The 21,075-nt window shown below is 40.2% G+C and overlaps 2 protein-coding genes across 2 annotated transcripts in view; both read left to right on the forward strand.

Moving 5' to 3' along the window:
- The window catches only part of Dhc98D (Dynein heavy chain at 89D), a 286,807-nt gene that overhangs the window by 143,551 nt on the left and 122,181 nt on the right, over positions 1–21,075 (forward strand). Inside the window, exon 4 of the mRNA XM_087343616.1 lies at positions 11,755–11,932. Within this exon, the coding sequence (XP_087199742.1) occupies positions 11,885–11,932 (48 nt within the window). The 5' untranslated portion in view covers positions 11,755–11,884. The remainder of the gene's footprint in view (positions 1–11,754; positions 11,933–21,075) is intronic.
- Positions 15,064–19,945, forward strand: LOC110827970 (uncharacterized). The gene is made up of 3 exons (XM_022060182.2): positions 15,064–17,820; positions 18,957–19,110; positions 19,242–19,945. The coding sequence occupies exons 1-3, from the start codon at positions 17,676–17,678 to the stop codon at positions 19,723–19,725; spliced, it is 783 nt and encodes a 260-aa protein (XP_021915874.2). The 5' UTR covers positions 15,064–17,675; the 3' UTR covers positions 19,726–19,945.

Genomic DNA, 21,075 nt, shown 5'->3' on the forward strand with positions numbered 1-21,075 from the left:
GGTAGCTGAAGCAGTGGGCCCATCCGATAGGATTTCTGACCCCCCCCCCCCCCCTATCTGAAGGCGAAAGAAGAATCCAGCTTCGAAATGTTGTAATTTACACAATGGGCAAAGTTTATGAGAATTATTTTGAAGATTATAACGCACTATCATCAGAAACATTCAGACTTCTTCCTGTCTTTTTTAGTACCAACAATGATTTGAACCCCGTCAGCGTATCAGAGACCGTGAATTTCACGGTTTAACGGCAACATTCTCCGCGTCCTGCAACGAGCGAACACAGTCAGCGCAGTACTGTCATCGATATCGCAGTATTAATTTCACTTAAAACTGGAGCTAACTTAAGGGCACGGAAACGTCTGGAGGTGTTGACAGTTATTCACATGATCGAAAAGTTTCTTCAATATCACAACACCATGGGTGTATTCGAAGACCCTATCTTGAGACAGCTGTCAGTCAGTCCAGGGTCAGAATCATGTCTCTTTTCATGTCTCATCCTCCGATCTATGTTTGTATTTATCTCCCCTTGCGTTTTCCTTCAACTTTCCTTTGCATTTTTCCCATGTGTGCTACATGGCCGACCGCTCACAGTCTTACAATATTAACATAGAATACACACTAAGAAGTAACGCGTAAGTAAAACTCAGAATATTTCCACTGAATTAAAGAGAACTAAATGGTCGCCGGCAGTTAATTCGCATGTTTGGACAGAGAGTCGCCACTCCCAGTTTCAACATGTCACAAGAAGCTGACATCCTTCGCGCTCCCAAGTTTGGAAAACTTTTCCATAAAGAGCTTCTCTGAGACAGTTGCTGGAACTGCCTTGTTTGTCAGACTTTGCGTTCTTAAGAGAATAAGGCCATTAAATCTACGTCTCCGTACCTTGAACTTCGTAAAAGGAAAAGTCGTAGTTGGTCAACCATTTTAATACCAGCGGCCCTGTTAACCGTGCACGAATGAACATGTTTCGAAACGAAATTCTTGTTTAGTGGTTCAGGGGGAGGTGGCTTTGAAAAGGCGCGTGAATTTGATGTAGCATCTTGTCCTCAAATGCCATAAACTAATTTTTTAACGTGCTTGGCCGAATTTCACACCCATTCAAAGAAATACATGATGTTATAGTTTTGTATGTCTTTATATTTGCGTTTTTAAATATTAGGCTGGATCACAAAAGATTCTGAACTGCAAGGTGACAAGCATTTCACGAATTGAATCTAATCTTAATTTGTTTGTGAATTAAATTTTTATTTCGGTCGTTTCCGAATGTTGAACTTCGCGCATTTTTAAAGAATTTGTTAAGTATCGTTACACTAGGATTTTGTGCTGCAGTGTGATTACGGGACATGACCATCTTGGATATTTGTTAATTTTCTCTGGGTTTACTTCAAGACCAAACTTCGTACTATTATGTAATAGAACAACTGTGTTTCTCATGGCATAAAAGTTTTATTTCTGTTGTTTATAACATTATGAGCACAGACCAGAAGTCGATGTGCCCCATTCAAAATTCCTCCTAATTTAACTGTACCTTCTTAATGACGTGTTCTAAAGCAGAGTAGAAAATTAATTTGGACAAAAGATGCTCTTTTTGGGGACCATTCTGAATAGAAAATGGGTTACATTAGACATATATTTACTATTTGGATTTTACAATATGTTTCGTTTAAATTCATCCTAATTAGTCAAACTCTGTCCTGATTGCAATAACTCAACAAAGAAAGGGATTTATGGTATCCGTTCGAACCGTTCAGCAGTTTCAAAGATGACAAACATTTAAATAGTTGCGCTGGTCGCAGGCTCTGGAACACTGGGATCGCGTGCTCGAACCCCGGTCGAAGCATGCATGCCCGCGTTTTTCTGTATTGTACTGGCCAGTGTAGCTACTGTGCCGTTCCGGGGGATTTCCCCCACCCAATTTCAAATAGTCGTATGAAATATCAAAAGGGACTTTTTTTAAAAAAAAAAAATTCCGGTGGGCCAATGCGCCTTGAAGAACAGACAATAAAATGGTAATATCGATGCAATTGGAAGTACAGTGAGGTACAGTTCAGTCAGTAAAGTGGCTGCCTATGATGTAGATGACGAGGTTTGATTCCCAGTAGCAGCAGTTTTTCTTAGTGAAGCGGCCGGGAATATTAAACTGTCATTCACTTGCGTCTGGTGCCGGGAACTTCACAGGTGGCTTAGAACTGATTTCGGTCACAGGATTTTGTGCTTACAAGAACGCAGTTCCGAATTCTATATCAAGGCGTTGGTTATTTGGTTAGTGATTCTGATAACCCTTTATCAATATTTCTGAAGCTAGCGAACTAATATTACGTAAGATAGAACGTGAATTGTCAGTCGCGCAGTAATACAGAAATATTTAATCTCTGAATATTTATAGTTTTAATCAAGACATAAGCATCAGGCCTGTGCAAAAGAAAATCTGTTCTCACCTTCTTTCCATTCTTTATTTATTTAATTTGTTTTCCATTCTTTTCTTCGTTAAAATCAAGTGTTATTACTTCCGGATTCACAGATGCAATTGAAGGCATTTAACCCTTCAAATCACTCTGGCAATGTACGTGGCTATATTTTACCAGCCTTAACTGAGTGTATTTATGGGTTTCATATGATTCTCAGAATATGTAGCGATTATTTCCAACAGTCCAACACAGCATTAACAAATCGATCTTGTGCTTTCACGGCGAAGTAAAATAATAAATTCTTTCTATCACCTGACACGGCCCGAGAAAAATTTATTATTAATTGAACTTTGCAACGGAGACAGTTGTGCATTCTTTGACGTAGGGTAATTTTTACACGAACGTCGTATGTCAATGGATTTTAGACAGTAGGCAAAATCGAACATGATTGAATTATAATACATACGTTTACTTTGATCTTAGATATGGTATTGTAATTTAGGTTCCTTAAGGTAGGGCTGTTGTAGGTTTCGAAATGTTAAGCCGAGTAATGTTCTAGAAGACAAAAGAAGATTTCACTAGAAGAACACAGATAAGTAGCGACTACAGACAGCTCGTGGGCCATCGTTTCATTTCAAACTCGGACGTTAAACATCTTTACGTTTTAAAAAGTATGTATGATTAGATTCTGCGGATACATCCGTTTTGAGCAAGAGACCGCCTTAAATAGAGAACAAACCTCCGACGTTATAGAGACTGTCTCTTTCTGCGTCATCATAACTACCGTCTGCCTTAACATTAAGTAAGCCCGCTCTTGAAACAGACAATATAATTATATTGTATTCTAAAATTTAAAAAGCGTGCGTTTTTCTAAACATAGTTAACTGACTTACATCTCAGCGGAGATGTTCTATGTTTCGTTGGAGGCAAGGACCGCGTTTTTTAAAATAATTTTTAAATACGTTTCCTTACAATGTCTAGAGAAGACAGATCAGTCAGAAAAATTATAATGTGCAAGGCATGAAACTGTTTCTTACCATTTCAAGTCTTAATTGTTACACTAATCTCATCGGACGAGAAGGTGAAGGCTAGAAACCTGTGATGTTATTTCTCCCCGTGATTAATCATCTCTCTCATCTCCCCATCACTTCCTCTCTCTTTTATCTTTCAGTCTGGACATTTGAGTCTTGTTCGTATTTTCTGTTGGACACCATTTTAGAGTCAGCTCTGGGCAGAGGTCTGCACGGGCCCCTGTCTCGGCCCGAAGGCCATGTAGCAGGGATAATGTTCGGGCTTGGTTTGTACTTTTCATAAGTTGGAAATCTGTAATTATCGGGCTTTATCCGGCTATTCTTTTTTTGCAGGAGAAAATTTATTCGTAGTTGGGCCCATTTTGTTCTCGTGACAGTAACACAATTAAGAAGTAGCACCGAGAGATGTGGCACTTTCTGCTCGTTGCGAATTTCCCAGTGCGTTACGATGGGATTATGGGAACCCCGTCTTAGAGCGTCGTAAAATAATTTATTCCAGATTATTGACATTTATATACATTAATATAAACGTATATTGTTGATTCCATAGTTCGGGAAGATTGTAAATAGATCGGGCTTCGGTTGGGAACGGGAAACGTAGATAAACTTCGGGCTCGGGCCGAGTTAAGTTCTGAAATTTCGGCCCGTGCTGGTCCCTACTGTAGAGACCACATTATTTGCGAGTTCTTGGCGCGGAAGTCAAGAGCAAGGTGATAAGTACTGCGCGCGCACCTCCGCGCTTTTTCTATACTTTGTTTAAAATCGCTGCTTTGTTGAACATGGAGCAATGCGGAAATCAATTCTTTTTAAACACCCACCATGCTACCTGGCCGTTCCATGCACCCACTAGGCCGTGCCGAGTGCACCATTCAACAGCACTAGAAAACTCGGCTAGCAAGTAATCTGGTCTCGGTCAAATTCGGTATCAGTGGCCGGTAACGGGCCCGGAGCGTGCTGCTGGCCACTAACTTTTATCTTGTGTCGCAGTCTAGACGATATGGAGGGTTTTCCTTGGGCACATCGGCTACTGTACCGGTATCTTCATTTGAAGAGTATGAAATGGGCGGGGTATGTAGCATGGTTCATGAGAAATACATTTAATCACAAACGGGAAAGGGAAACTTTGAGAGACCTAGGTTTTGATGGACAGACAACATTAAAATTTATCTAAAAATAAAATACATGAATTTGAACTGGATTTAATTGGCTCAGTATAAATTCAATGGCATTTTGTTTTGAGTTTAGTAGTGAAACTTTGGATTCCTTGAAAGGTTCCTTTGCCAGGTAAGAGACTGTCAGTTTCTCAAGTACGATCATCGTGGACTAAGGCTGTTATTAAATATTTGTTTTCATTCTGTAGGTGATACATTACTCCGAAACGTTTAGTAACCACTTATGAGGCTCCAACGTAGAAGACGATAGACGTGAAGTGTTTACGTTTTATAGGAAAACTCCAAGTTACATAATTTTCAGATGATCGGAAGATAAACTTGTGATTCACAGATCCGATTTCCAGGTCACGCACTTACTCTAAGTTCCGAGTGCAGAATGAGTCACCCCCGCGTTCCGATACTCAGAACTGGACGGCAGAAGAAGGTGCGACAGTCCCAGTGGCGGCTCGTGGGCCCCATTGACGGTACACGGAGCGACCTCGTGTAGAATTTGATACAAGACTGAAGAGTCGACCCTAACGGCGACTGCTTGAAACATGTATGCGGCACAAAATATTAATTCGATCTAGTTGTTAAGTGGGTACATTTATTAGTCTTTCTCCCAGTGTTTTCCAACAGATTTCAGTGTAGTCACTCTCCGAGATCAGTAATCTTTAAAAGACGGCGTTTATACGCCATTTATACACGCCACTTCTTGTCGAAACTAACATTAACATGACAGGACTATGTTGTGGGAATAAAAGATTACCTGTGGGGAGGGGGTAGCCCATTACATAACTCTGGAATTAGTAGACTGTGGCATTGTCGAGAAACTACCAAAATCCACGACCCGAGTTTTTAGTTAGTCTGGAGCCGTGGTGTTCTTAAGCGGCGAGATCACGTTGATCGGTTGTCTCAAATGTATTCACAATGAACGTAATTCTGGTACTGAAAAGCGGACTTTTTTTAATAAAATGACTAATAAATTACCAGCCGAAAATGACGTGAAAATTCATAGCAATAAACACACACAGTCATAAACATTTTCCCATAAGTCCCCAAATCCGTTAACAGCGTTACGATATTTACGGTTATAAGGACACACATCAGAAATATTATCTCGTAAAAAGTAAAAAAATGACCACCAACCAACACATACCTAGCTGGAATATACAATGTCAAAATCCCGTAACAGCATTGCCATGGTAACGTTTCACTACATATATATTAAAAAAATTACAGTGGAACCATGGTTCCGGAGAATTTGACGTAAATACGTCTATACGGAAAGGAAGTTTATATATTGGCATTATTCTAAATATTTCCTTTATACATGCTTTACAATTGAGATAAGTTTGATTAAGACATTGCTTATTTAATTTGAATTAGTTACGCTTAAGATGGGTTTGTGGTAGATGAATGTAATGTAATATAATGTTTCCTAGGTAACAACAATTCCGAGTAAACACGACGTTCCCTAGGTACACTTGATACACTTTCTCGTTTCCATTTTTCGTTCCACTTTTTTGCCGAATGACCCTTCCTTATAGACGTATTTACGTCAAAAAATACAGAATGCCCGAAATCTGTTAACAGCAAATGATAACACACACAAAGTAGACATTAGGTTGTTAAATTGGTGTGTTCTTTTCTTAATATTTTATAGTACACCCGAGATAGCATTTCTAAATAAGCCATGATTACATCATCTTTATTTCTAACTACTCTTCAACTTTTTAGTCTGATTCGACCTTTGCTCAACTCTGTTTCATATGTTTTTATTTTCAATCCTTATTCAGTTAGGAATCTCACAATGGAAGACAGGAAGACCAGGTTTCAGGAGAACGCAGAAAAGTGCTTTAAAATGGGCGCATACAGCCACTTATGCTATAACCTGAGATCCCACGGTTCCGAAATCGTCTCTCGGAGTTACGAATCGCAACCTCGCCTCTTGTTCGACGTTACTAACCTGAAATGGAGTGGAAATACTTCAAAAACCAAATTTTCAGAAAAATAGTTTGATCCAATATTGAAAAAGTCATTGGGTAATTCAGACTACTGCAAACAGAGGATCGTCGTGAATTACTCCGGTTACTTGGTACTGTTGCAGAAGTTAAAGCTAAGACGTTTCTGTGACGCAAATATGTAGTTCGGAGATAAGAAATGGAAACACGGGACAAGATTCTGAAGTGTAGCCGGTTGGAAGATTAAGGAGCTGGGAGGATAATATTAAAATGAGTGAGATGAAAGTGGCTCGGGATCGTGTTCAGTCGGGGACAAAGAAGTGACGATGCTGAACTGCGGGTTCTACTACAAACGACAGAAAAATACATTTCAGTCTTGAATTATCCTCTTCATAACGGGTTGGTGAACTTGTTCTGTGCCATCGGTTTCCTGTTTGCCTTGTTAACAGGAATTCCTTTATATTCACACTCGTGCTTCTTGAACCGATTCGCAGAATGTAAATAAGGTCTTATCTGTACAATTATCTGGCATGTTTGTACGAGGCCATATGCTTACACATTCGTTTTGTTCCATATAGCAACACCTGCACTACATTCTACAGTGGAATTTGTTTTTATCGTCACTTTGATGAATCTGTCGTAGTAACTAATGTAACGGCGAAGGTAAATTATACCTTTATTATTTACTTCATTTAACAATGCGTTCTCAGGTGCATCGTCTATTTAACCTACAGGTGTCCAAGTAATTGTGTATGAAATTAATTTAAACACTATGACGGTTCAAATTTGATGTGGAACTTTGACCACAGTGTATCAATATATCGTCTTGCCTGTAGATGTTTAATTTTTGAGAGTTTTCTGTCTACATGCACATACTTGTACAATTCCCGCAAGATGGAATTTTTAGGGCTTGTTCGCAGCCAATAGAGACATACAGAAGAAATAAGTGTCCTGATTTAATTCTGAACCGCCTACGTATTTGAAAAAATTATGCCTCAAAGTTATCGCAGAATTTTTGTTTTGACATATCACATGTATTGTCCAGTAAGTAAAACACAGTTTCACTTTTATCCAGTGACATTTCACAGCCGTCGAAGTAGCTAACTGTTGCCATCATTGGAGGACGTTCTGTAGCCGTCAAAATATGACATGGGGATCCTTTGGAAGAGGGCATGAGTATGAATCATAAGTTTACATAGACATGAGAGATGTCGTGGCTTATTTTAAGATAATCAATCCACAGTTTGTGTACAGGGATTGGTTTTACCGAGTTTTTTCGAACACGTGCCGAGAAACACTCTAAATCAGGTCACGAAATCTATCTTTCTACCTAATTCTGACTTAAACACTCGTAAGTCATCTTGAACTTTGCTATTTGCATGCAATACGTGTCTTTGACTACGCTGTATCGTTAAATGACTACGAGGTGGGCGACCAGGGTTTGATTTCCAGCCATTGCAGTTTTCTGTTCTTCACCACTACAATGCCAGTTTCGGAGTCACTCAAACAACTACTACAGGTCAGGTACAGGGTGATCTTTCCTCAGGGATAAAGTAGTTGGACTTCAAAGACGATCTCAAATATCGCCGGGGTTAGGCCTAGCAATGCTTGGAGCTTGAATGTTTGCGTCCTGCATCTTGGTTGTACGTACGATGACTCTGTAGGGAAAGGTACTGAACTTTGCCATCAGCTTTTTTGCATTTATTTTCTTTCGAGCACTGTCAGACGGTTCAGTCGGACGCACCTCCCGTCAAGTCGGTCCGCTGTATTTTCGCCTCACGATTGCCCAGTCTAGAAAACCATCGTGTTGACTTGCCGAGCCGTCGCGCTGGAGCCGACACTGCATCGTGTACAGAGCGCGGCCTCTGTGCAAGGAATGCAGTAGGGGCCCCGAGTCTCGTGGGTGAATAAAACTGCTTTCCTTCCTCTATATGCATGCTCATCGCCGGTTGGGTGGGTCATTCTAATTGGGACAGGCAGTGCCCGACTTCTACGCCCATCCTCAAGTTCTGGTAGCTGGCGGATACCGTATTTTGACTGTTCTGAAGTTGTAGTTAACGTATCGGACGTCTGTGAAGTCTCGACATGGGTTTCTAGATACAAATCCATGTTTTTGTTATGGACACTTCTGCAATTTTAAGGAATGTTTCTAAATAAATGTCGTAACAGAACCCTCAGGTCCAGTTCTTGGTATTTTCTCTGACTTTCATAATCTGTCTCCATAAAATCCAATTTCTCCCCCGCTATTGACGTGGAACCTCGTGAAGAAATACTGACCACCTGCTATGAAAAACTGACGATGGTTATGAACATATGAATCCACACGATTTGACAACCCAGATCAACCCCAAAATCTTTTTCACTGTAAGAACCGGAAGTCTCATGCGGTTTCTGATTCAAACCAACTTCATGTTGCAGTGTCGTGCTTGGAAAGCTGATTGTTTCATAGTAAGAGAAGAACTTCACTTCTTTAGGGAACAAGAAATATTACAGCGTTTAAAAAAACTGTAGACGGATATTACCCTGAGCCAGTTCAATCCAGTTTATCACTTCGCATCCCATTCATCTGAGATAAATGTTGATTTTATCCTTCCACGTGAGCCCAGGCCTCCCATAAGACCTCTTTATTTGACATGTGATAAAAATTGTGCATGCACTTCTTATTTCCCTCGGTCTTGCTGTATGTTACGCCTATCTGATCATCCTTCATTTATAATAATATTTAAAATATTATTGAAGAATAAAAAATGAAATATCACATCGATTTTCTCTTTTTACTTATTACTTATTTCTTATTGAGTCTAAATATTCAGCAATTCGATCTCAGACACTCCATTTACGACATTTAAAATTATAAATAACGATTTTCAGTAGTGCCGCTTTAAGTTAGAGACATCATGGTTGCAGACAGCAAGAACTGCTAGGTTGATTGTTCTACTCATGGTTCAACATCTCGAATAGCTGCTTGGTCCTACCTTAACTTGTCTCCCTTGCCATAAAACTAATAATGCATATCATTTCATAATTTTGTTACAGAATTAACATTCACTTTTATTTCATTCGACTTGTACAACAACCACCATTTGAAATGCAGGTTCGTGAAGAAATACCTGAAGAATTATGTACAATACGCCTCAGATAATGTACGTTTTGTCCATTTGTTTGATGATTTAAACTGGAAAGGTTGTACAGTGTTCAGTGAGCTATGCCACGTTGATTGTGTGTTGTTTCGCAAGAGCTACGGGAGGTCATGAGGTCATGGTGGCAGCCTGCAGTGTGTTGCCGAATTTGCTGGAGGGCCTGTTGACGCGTGAAAACAAGAGTGGGAAGATGGGTCCTGTGCTGATCTGCGTAATACATTGGCCTTTGTGTTGATTTATTAACAGTCGCACAACAGACACTTCACGGTCGGAAAATATTTTTCTTTGCATTTCCTTTAATATTCACCACACGTATGAGAAATTTATGGCACATAATAATCAGAAGACGACAATCCTGCGGGAAAAATATTATGATTACAAGAACTACATAAAACGAACGCGCTATCGAGAGAGTGTCTCTCGTTCCGCATATTAAAGCCTAAGAACTTATCAGACTTACTAAATTAAGAACCAAAACTGTTCATCGTAATAAAATTTGGTAGCTTGATGTTTTTAGTATTGCTGTCCATACACCCTTTCACTTTAGCCGTATTTTCACTGCATGTTTCGGTTGTACTAGGCCATCATCAGGCGCGTATCTCAAACATCAAACGGTGTGATGACAGTAGTTGGAATTATCATAATGTTTGTTAACCTTAGCGCAAGGGCATCTGAGGATGGCCTAGGAAGGTCGAAATTTTAGTGTGAAAACAACTATGATAAAATTTGTAGATTTCAATAAATAAATCAATACATAAATTGTATATATGAGACACCGGGATGCAATCCTTGAAAGAATTCAAATGTTTTTTTTTCTCAAAGAAACGTTCCAGTTACAAGGGGAAGAAAATTCTGTTAGCTAAATGCAAAAGATGTGTTATCAGAAGCAACCATAAAATTCGTGAAAATAAGTATTTTTGATCAAGTTTTCGAAGGGAACTAAAGAAAGTTTAAATACCTAAGGCATCTGTAAGTTTTGAAGACTGTGGAATTGAACCTTCTTTATAAAGTTTCGATTCACGGTTGCAGTCGATCAAGACTCTATTCGAGATGAAATGCTGTCTGCATAGTTTTGCAACAGTGACTGGAGAAAACGTTTTGTCCAAATTATTTTATCTTTTCCTCAATCCACACGTAACGTTCCTGTAATAATTGCTATTTTCAAAGTTCGGTCCGATTAAATCAAGGAAATTTTTTTGTGTGGGGTGAGGACGAACATGTTCGTGGACGAAGAACCGAGAGCAAGACGTGTATACGGACTGCATAATATTCGCGTGGGCTGGAAGATCACCACAAATTGTTCTGTGTCGGTTGAGTCATTCGCAAGTAACCGCAGAATCCGGAGGGGCAGTGGGAGTTGTAGGCGGTACAGGTCAAGAAATGACCAGCAGATATTCACACTTCCTGTCTTCACAATGCTGTCGTTATCATTGTAATGGCTCGCTGATCACATGGCGCTGCCAAGTCAGACGACTGACTTGCGCCAAAGTGCAACACAGTTATGTTTTTTTTTATAATGAGCCCTATCACTTATCGGCGGGGGCTAGATCAAGGGTTAACAAACAAAGGCCAGCCGATGTGTCGTGTGGCACGCGTAAATTCTTTTGTAATTTGTGTCATCGTATGTAATGAAATATAGTTTCATAATATCAGAAAACAAACTGTAAAAGTTGTCACTATTTGGCGGTACTTGTCGCTGTTAGAAGTACGGCGAAATTAGAAACGTCAAATCAAGAATTAGGACGTGCCTTACTGACGAAAACTTGGACAGAAATTTCCCCGATGTTGAAAGATTTTCGTAACAGAATCTGTCATATAACTCGCTAACTACTGTACCCATAAAAGGAAGGTGTCGGGTAAAAATATGCGAAGCTGAAAATGATCGACGATATCGCACTGATGATGGAGGCAGCAAGCACCTCTGAAACGTCGGTGAACTTCAACCAGACTACATCCTAAAAGTCATCTTCATACTCGCCGCTGTGAGAATCAAAATGTTAACAAATGTTTGAACCCCTTTAACATAGGAAGTTCTTAGCATATTTAATACCTTGTTACAGGCGAGTCGATAAACAACGCTGAATGTGTCCCGAGGTCGGATAAACGTTGAGAGCTACCGGGCAAGAGAAAAATGTACCTCTGATGATACAGCCACAGGTGTTGGCAACCTTCTCGTTATTGTGAACAGCAATGGACATTCTTTGTCGAGGGCCACAGAGAAAATTAACATCGTGGACAGTAAGTAAAACTATTTGTTTAACTTACAAAGTACTGCTGGTATACACTTGAAAACTTACAATATCTGTGCTTATTCATAAAACTTAGTTTAATGTAAAGAATGTAAGACTTGAGGTTCTCACAGCGGTGAGTACGAAGATTTCTGTCTTCTGGGTTATTGCGCTGTGTAGTCTGGTCGATGTTAACCAACGTTTCAGAGGTCATACTGCCTCCGTCATCAGGGCGATGATCGCGATCATCGCCCTGATGACGGAGGCAGTATGACCTCTGAAACGTTGGTTAACATCGACCAGACTACACAGCGCAATAACCCAGAAGACAGAAATCTAATGTAAAGAAGTTGTTTGTTAGATTTCATATAGTTTTGATTTCAAATCAGTGTTAGTTTTACAGAACTCCAGTCAATAATAATTTTTTTATTTTGTATGATAATTTATTATAGTTTAAACACTCAGTATACCTTTTCGCCATAACGCGATTTTAATGTTATAGAACATCTACAAATTTTTGTTTAAAAAAATTTATTTTGCGATTATTCGCCCTACGCTTAGATAATTTTTGTTCCTGTCTCGCAGAATTTTTTTTCCCTTTTCGCAATGACTTTAAAAGTGCGTGACAGACCTCATAAAAATTGCGAGGTCCATATGCGGCCCTCGGCCCGCAGTTTGCCAATCCATGTTAAAATTATAAAGTTCTCCCAGGAACTGTAAGAGAGTGACCGCCACATTGGTCAACCATGAGCTGGCCTCAGCTATCGCGTGTAAAACTGCCCTGTATAAGGTTTTTTAAAAGGGCAGAACGTATTCTGTGGTACTGATAAATTGTCATAAACAGGAGTTATCTCTCTGTACTAAAAGATAAGCAGCGTAATGCACGGTATGTACTTCGTACAGTTCTGGCGGAAACCTCGACACTGAGGGATTCCGGCGTGAAGCAATGTCGCCTGGATTTTAACAGCACAGGAAGTGGTGGAACACATGTCGAGCTATGGAGAAGAGATTTGCACAGGTTCTTTACTAACCACAGGGCTAACAGCTGATACATGTATGCCTGTAAATATCAATATCAGCTGCAAGGTGATCTCATTTGAGTACACACATTTTTCCAGGCGCGATCCTTTCTAGTTTGCAAATCTGCTGGACTCCTGATTCTGTTGTTACTATTCCATCCGCCCTACAGATAACCCTGTTTAAAATCGTATCACTTTCCTTGTTTAATATCCTTCCTCGTTTCTGTTGTGTTGGACTATTTTTAGTGACCGTCAAATACAACCAATGTTTTACCAACATCTTCCGGGGTTACACTAATTTTACATGCTTGTTATGTCCAAAACCTAAACACTGTTTTAAATTGCCAGAATTTTAAGATTCCAGGTATTAATTGTACAGGGTGATTCAAAAGGCCCGTGAACGTGTAAGAACAAGTTTCGGAAGTTATTCCCTGTGGACACGAGCGCCCAAGGTGGCGCACGTGACATGTTTGTCACGTGAAGGTATGATCTTGAACTCTGTCATTCTTCAACTAATTGTGCCCTAGACGATGAGCACTTTTGACACGTTGAAGTGTTCTGAACTCGTGTTGTCGCTTGGGGCACTAGAATTTTTGTTGGAACACGTCTTTTGTCGTGATCAATACACAAAGGTGGTAAAATAGAAGTCATCGGAACTTTTTCCTGAATCTCGAATATCAAATCGCAATAGTGCGGACATTTATTGACAAGTTTAAGGAAACTTGATCAGTTGATGCGCCCAGATCTGACAGGCGACAAATATTGATACAGAACAAAGAACCGGACATTCTTATCGCATAATGCTAAGCCCGAAAATTCAATTCTCAAAATGTCACTGCAAGCAGGCGTATCGTATTCGATTAACATTGCGCTTTGAAACAAATGCACGTGCATCCGAACAAGATGACGTCATTGCATAAACTGAGAGAGCGTGCAATACCGCCGGTGGTTTAGATACTTCCTTACCGCTAATAGAGATGTTCTGGAAGTTAGATTTTTTAGGGATGAAGCGTGGTTTCGGCTATCCTGTTGGGTCAATTCCCAAACAAAGTGCTTTGTGGTCAGCGTTTGATCGGTTGCGTAAGGTTATGGAGACACCACGGCATTACCATAAAGGTTGATGTCCCAAGGTCTGTTGATCTCATATTCCTTGAGTACATTATCAGCTCTGAATGTTGTTGTGAACTCATTCTATACCCGTTATTGGTCATTTAAATGAGGACGATATTAACCCACGGCTGCTTCCAGCCGGGTGATACAAGAGCGCATACAAAGATTATACGAGGTGCGATCGAAAGGTTTTCAGACTGCGCGTATAAAAACCCGTACACTTATCTCAGGTATTAAATTCATCCATCACCCTCGAAGTAGTTCCCCTGGGAGTGAACACAACGATCCCAGCGCCGCTGCCAAGCCTGGAAGCATCCCTGGAAATCTTTCTTCGTCAGCCTGTCAAGCACCATCTGCGATTCTGCCTGAATCTCTTCTATCGTCTCAAATCTCCTTCCCTTTAGCTGAATTTTCATCTTTGGGAAGAGGAAGAAGTCACACGGAGCTTAGAAAGGAAGTTGGGGTCGGTTCTTGCAAGATCTTTGAGCTCCTGACAAACGAGAAGTCGATTCTGCTTCTGGTCCTCAGACAGGATGCGTCGCATGTGGAGTTCTTCCTTTAGAATCAGCTGACAGGTCCCATAGCCTATCCCAACAATGTCGCACAAGTCGTTGATGGTACGACGTCGATATTCGTGAATGGCCTGCCGAATCTTCGTAACATTTTCGGGCGTTGTGCTCGAAGATGGTCGTCCAGAACGCTCGTCATCATCGACAGAGGTTCGGCCATTTTTAAAACGTGAATGCCACACAAAAGTTTGTGCACGACCCATTGCGGACTCCCCAAATGCTTGCTTTAGCATTTCATAGGTTTCCGTAGCCGTTTTGGCGAGTCTTTGGCAAAATTTGATGCACACGTCATTCCGAAATCGCAGGAGGGTCGGTATAATGCACTACCAAAACGCCCGTAACTAAGAAACAAATGCTAATTAGATGATGCCGGCTGGCACACTGATTCACTATGAATGTAGGCCGCACCCCGTAGCGGCAGAAGCTCGTACTACATCCGGTTCGCCCTCTATTGACACAGTCTTGAAACTTTCGCACCTCGTATAAAGAATATCTCGACAGTTTCTGTCATCTGAAGGAAGTCATCACTAATTCAGCAGTAGCCACGTACTGAATTGGTAGGTGTCTTCCCCAACAAGATGAATGTGGTAGATGCTTCAAGCATTTGTTGTAACTTGCGTTAACAGTAAGTTCTTAGAGGTGCACAGTAATTTTTGATTCACCTTGTAGACCTGTATTCGTTCTCTAATCCAATTTCATTTTATCCCCTCACATACACATTGTATAGTTCGTTGTTAAATTAATTCTGCACGTAAAAATACTTGACATTCCGTTCAGGCCTACTGATTCTACATATATTACTGGCATTTAAAATAATGGTTTCGGAATGTTAGTAACTCGTACAATTAGAATCTCTGGGTTTCCTGACTTTGCTAATCGTGTAGTATTCCGAACAAAATACGTTTCGGAAATTGCATTTGTTTCCATCCTCAGGTCTAGAAACCCATCAATAGAAAATGTTACTTTTCCACTGAAAACCAATTCAGTGGACGTTATTGCCTACTAAGTGAATCATATGTGTATTGAAACAATAAAAGTTGTAGTCCGTACTGAAATCTGTGTTTATATCATGCATGAATAAATGTTTCGTACGATAAGTAGTTTTATAAGAGTGATAAATATCTACTTAGCTATGTGTTTAATAGGGGTTGTACTGGGCTGACATGAAATAAATGAAATTCACATTCAAATCTGCTTTCATAGAAATCTGTTTGTCTCGTTTTAGAATTGAAATCTTTAGACCGACAGGCACGACATTTTATGCATTTGGAAAGAAAACACAGGCCTAGTAGAAACGAGAACAAAGCAGCAGTCGGAACCACGATTTCTCAACGGAGACCGCATAATACAGAACGGAGTTTGAAAACTGAACCTAGTTGACTGATAACTATTATCTCAATATCGCTTAGAAGGAACAAGGAAAACTAGAATACATCTTCCAAATTCTGTCCATATCCATCAAGTGGTTCGAGAGGTAAATCGTACCGGGCGTACTTACAGGCGGGCGTTTTATTTCTATAAGGGAAATAACATTAAATTAGGCCACGACCGCTTCCTTCCACTCCAGTTCATTATTCACTGTCATACTGTCTTTCGACCAGTCTGAAACGGCGTCGTTAAATAAACTTTTAAACAAATATTAGGTGTGTTGATGTAGGAGGCCTTGGGGCTTTATAAGAGGAGGTGGGGCATTTTTAATACGTAAGATAGAACTCAGCGTTGTTTGCTGTAGACAACCTCCTAACCCTAGTCTCACAGATGTTTCAGTGCAAGATCTCGTTTAGCAGCCATCTGGATGTCAAGTCATCGTTCACATTCTTAACCAGCGTCCCACTGCCGGATTCTTTTCGTGACTGTCCTTGCTGTAACAAGTAACGTTCAAAACAAATGACGGTTGAAGCTCGAAACTTTTTTCAGTAGAGCAGGATGCTTCGTCAGAAACTGGTAGTAGTTCAACTTGTCAAGGGATTCCTCCGCATTTTATGGAACCCAATATTCGATTCCGTATTACATTCCAGTCCTTGGTTTTAATTATTTGGTCTGTAACACTGCTGTGCCCCAGTATGACTTCTGATTATCGCTTTTCTATAAAACAAATTAGTTCTGCGTTACTGCATCATCGCCATAGTCGCAGTAATAGTAGCCAATAGTAGAATCAGAAATACCTGCAAGCACGTTACTGCGATTTTTTGCGAATAAATTCATGGCATCTGATAAATAAGATGCCAAACTATGCACACGTTTTAAATTATGCATTATTTTTTTTTGTCTTCATTCCTTACTTTACTAACATCACTTAATGTTTTGCGAAGATACGCCACATTAAACTTCAGAACAAAAATTCAACTACGAACAAGCGAACTAATGAAATGAAGTCGCTGAAATGGAGGAATGACTGCATATATCAACAGTCAATATCAAAATTGAATCACGGTATTGTTTAAATAAGCGAGAGGGAGTTCACGATGATGAATATTTGATCAAAAGCACTTAATCATCATGGTTTGAGGTTTGTTTGCTATTTTGCGAAATTCCTTTGAAAAATATTTCTGTTAATTCAAACTATAAAATTATCATGTGATTCTGGAAAGTTCGGTGCCTAATTGTAGTGTATCTCTGTAGGTGGCAGTAAGTGTTGATGGAAAGAGGGTATTTAGTTTCAGAGTCTCGCAGTAGGTGGCGGTATAGATTGATAGTTGGTATGTAACGTATATTAATTTTAATTTCCGCCAGTAGATGGCAGAAGAGGATGGCGTATTCAGTGCTAAAGTCGTAACACATTTTATGTCGCTTTTGAACTCACCCTAAGGTAGGCCCCACACCGGCATGCATCAAGACATGTAACAGTCAAGACACGATGTCTGCGACGACGCAAAGAAAGGAGCACAGTTGAAACGAATGAGATTATGAAAACCGCCGCACACCGGTCTGAGTCATGATGCTGACGTCAGCTTCATGCTGCAGACACGTGCAGTAAGACTCGGCATGTTCTTTTTCTTTGCGTCAAGACTGAGACATCAGTACTCAAGGAACAGCACCAGTGTACGTTATCGACATGAGTGAAGACCAAATAAATATTAAAATAGTGCAGACGGTTGAGAAATTCCCGGTAATATACGATTATTTGTCCCCGGGCCACTCAAACAAGGAGGAGGTTGATAAAGCTTGGCTTGCAGTTTCAAAAGACGTCAACATAAATGGTAAGTGCACTGATTAATTTTATTTTAATGAGCTAATGACTGAATTAACTATTATACACATTGAGCATAAGCTCTCACTCACACATAAAACGAAAAGATTTATGTTCCAAGAATTCTGAATTTCGAGGCAAGCATACCGAAAGCACACTCTACACTCTTTCAGGCTCTGCTAATTCTATAGTTGAAAATTCTTCTTTCATTTGTGAGTTCTCTGCGAGGATAGGGCCTCATAATGTGTCTCTGCAATGGAAAAGCTTCATCACCCACGAAAAAATATGGAAATGGAGTACAGTCATCTTCATCTGCAGGAAGTTTCTTAGGGTCGGGTATATTCAGCGTTCCTTGCTGAAGATTCCTACCGAAAGCTGAGTTTCGCAGGACACCGCCTTCATTATTTCGACCATAATCACCAACATCTACAGTGCACAGATCAGGAGAAAATCCCTGCTAGGAATTCGATATACGCGCATGCGCAAGATTTGGCGGTGCGTGACGACGCATCCTAAAAGCATTCGTTCCACAACCACTGAACGGACAACAGACGACAGGCTTTCATGTGTTCTAATGGGTACAGCTTTAAGATTACCTCACAGCGGCACAGTGATTTAATTTAGAATATTATCGCAACACCCGCAGAACACATTAGAGGTGCACTCACTACACGCTACTCTTAACTGCTTGATGTTTTCAGTCTGTGTGTAGTAGCGTAAAACTCTGACGTGTCACACTTCCCACCAATAGCAGCTCTCTAGTCCACTTGATAGTAAACATTCCCCCTGCACCGCACCAGAAACGACTTCCATCAGCAGGGTTTTTCTCGTCATCTGTGGACAATACTGAAATAAATAGTCCGTCCGCATCAGCTGCAGCTTATTGGGGCACTGAATACGGATATGTTTCCCGTCTATGGAGCCAATGCAGTTCGGTATATTCCAAAGCTCCAAATATTTATCAGAAATAGTTTTCCACAACTCTTCTGAAGAAACTGGCATAAATTCAAGCTGCAACACAGAACATACATCTTCCACAATTTTACCTATCGTTGTTTCACCCTCTTAAATTGAAAGCTTAAGCATCTGAAGCTGTTTCCAGTAGCTAAGTACCTGGAAAAAAAGAAACATGTATTTCTATTACAGTTAACTCTTGCAAAGAAAAATGGAGGAACTGCAGAAACTGCTGGGCGAGATATTTAAGACAGACTCCTGTCAGTGGTTCTGCCGCCAGACCCAAGAAGCCTTACTACCTAGCAGAATACTTGGCCTTTCTGACTCCATTTACGAAGTCACGAAGGTAGGGCAACATGTTTCTTACTTTAGGTGGGTGGGGGATTTTATAATTGAGTTATTTCATTACTTTCTTTCATTATACTTTCTTACACAACCGTTATTAATGAATTTTCAAAGTGGACGATTTAATTCCAGGCAGCTGGGATCTATGGAGATTCTTCCAACAGAGAAGCTTTCCCCAACAATAGAAGAAGACCCTGTATCTCCCACCACCACAGAAGTACGGAATGTGAGCGACCATGAAGAAATGCAATCGCTACCTCCACCACGTGGAATTCGCAAAAGAAGGGAGAGATGCAAAGTGGATATTGATGAGGTTTTCACCTCATACCTAAAAACGAAAGCGAAAAGGATACCTGGAGAAGAGTCAGACAATCCAGACCTTTGCTTTTTCAAAAGCCTTTTGCCGGATGTCGCCAAATTAACACCTGTCCAGAAGAGCGCATTCAAACTATTTGTTCAACAAAACTTACATGACACGTTGTACAGCTCATCAGCTGATTTTCAAAATGCGAGTAATGTGAATCAGGCTGGCCCTTCCACTTCCCAATATCACTATTTAAAAGTGAGTCAGTCCAGCTCTTCTTCAGGCTCTTGTACGCCATTGCCCTCCCCATGAGATGGACGTTTTGATCCTAGTTATCAGATGTGAGTTGCCACCATGTCATTGAAAACTGTAGCCTTTTCTAGGTTAACGTACTCAAAATTTTGGACAATTACAATTAAACATTATTATCAAAAATATTCCCCTATTGTTGATAATAATGTTTAACTTTCACAGTGAAACGATTCGATCATGTCTAATGAACATTTAAAATAAATATGCACAATTTGGCGCACATGTTTTGTGATTTATTTCTTATAATTAGTGCTAACACTTACCTTAATGTTATAAGTAGCCGTTCATCAGCACTAATAGCTTTCCTATAGTTTGTATCCTGCGAAACTCTCTGAAGAAGTTCCTTATAGGATTCTGGGGACATTCGATAATAAGACTGGAATTTCACCGGATTGTTTAACAAGTCGCGCGCTAAAACGTACGCACACGACTCATTAAAGTCATGAATCCACTTTCTTCTTTTACGTAATTTAAGCCACATGTACCTGGACGACGTCATGTCATCAACTAGAGAAGATGTGATATGACGCAGACACGTGCTACTTCGGTGTGCGGACTCGAGTCTGAATCACGAACGAAGCAAGACTGCGTCTTTTGTCTCATGTCTTGATGCTTGTCTTGACGCAATTGGAGTGCGGACGTTTCAGAGGTGCTTGCTGCCTCTATCACTCTTCGCCCTGGCGATGTAGGCAGCAAGTACATCACAAGCGTCCGTAAAATTCTACCAGAGTACACGGTGCAAGAACCCGAAAAACAGATGGACCTTTGAGAGTGAATGTACGCAATCGGAGACTGACATTTTCATGTAATGTGCCGTGGAACGTTTTTTCCTTTGAAAATATAAATCAGGTCTTGAAATACAAATATTAAAGTAACAAAAATTGGACGTAGTTACGCAGGTTAAAAAACACAAAGAAATAAAAGGGGAAAAAGATAAGTAAAGACGAGAGATTTTGAACGCAAAGTCAAATGGAAAGTATTGGTTCTCAGAAAAATTAAATTTGGTTAGTACTCTCACAATCAAAAATACTGGTAATGAGATGGCTGTCATCTGGGATTAAATTAATTATTTAAGGAAGCTCTAAAAATACGAAGTTATTTCGGCGCTTGAGGAACGGTTCAAGATATCGGATGCCATGTTTTTTGAGTGTTTTCGAAATGTTTTTGGGAGGAGGTAGCTACAAGAGTCGTGGAGGAAATTACTTCGGTTGGATTTGTTTCCGGAGTCCGACAGTATCACGAACGTACAATGAGCGCAACTTGAAAAATAATGACGCGAGAAAGGTCGAAATGTTCTTTTCAAGGTTTTATTACTATCGTTTGAAGCAGGTCCGAACCCGAATATTTTCT

Source organism: Zootermopsis nevadensis, unplaced genomic scaffold (genome assembly GCF_977971745.1).
Source record: "Zootermopsis nevadensis isolate Lab colony 2312 unplaced genomic scaffold, Znev_1.0 Znev_ptg000006l, whole genome shotgun sequence".
In the NCBI taxonomy this organism is placed as follows: domain Eukaryota; kingdom Metazoa; phylum Arthropoda; class Insecta; order Blattodea; family Termopsidae; genus Zootermopsis; species Zootermopsis nevadensis.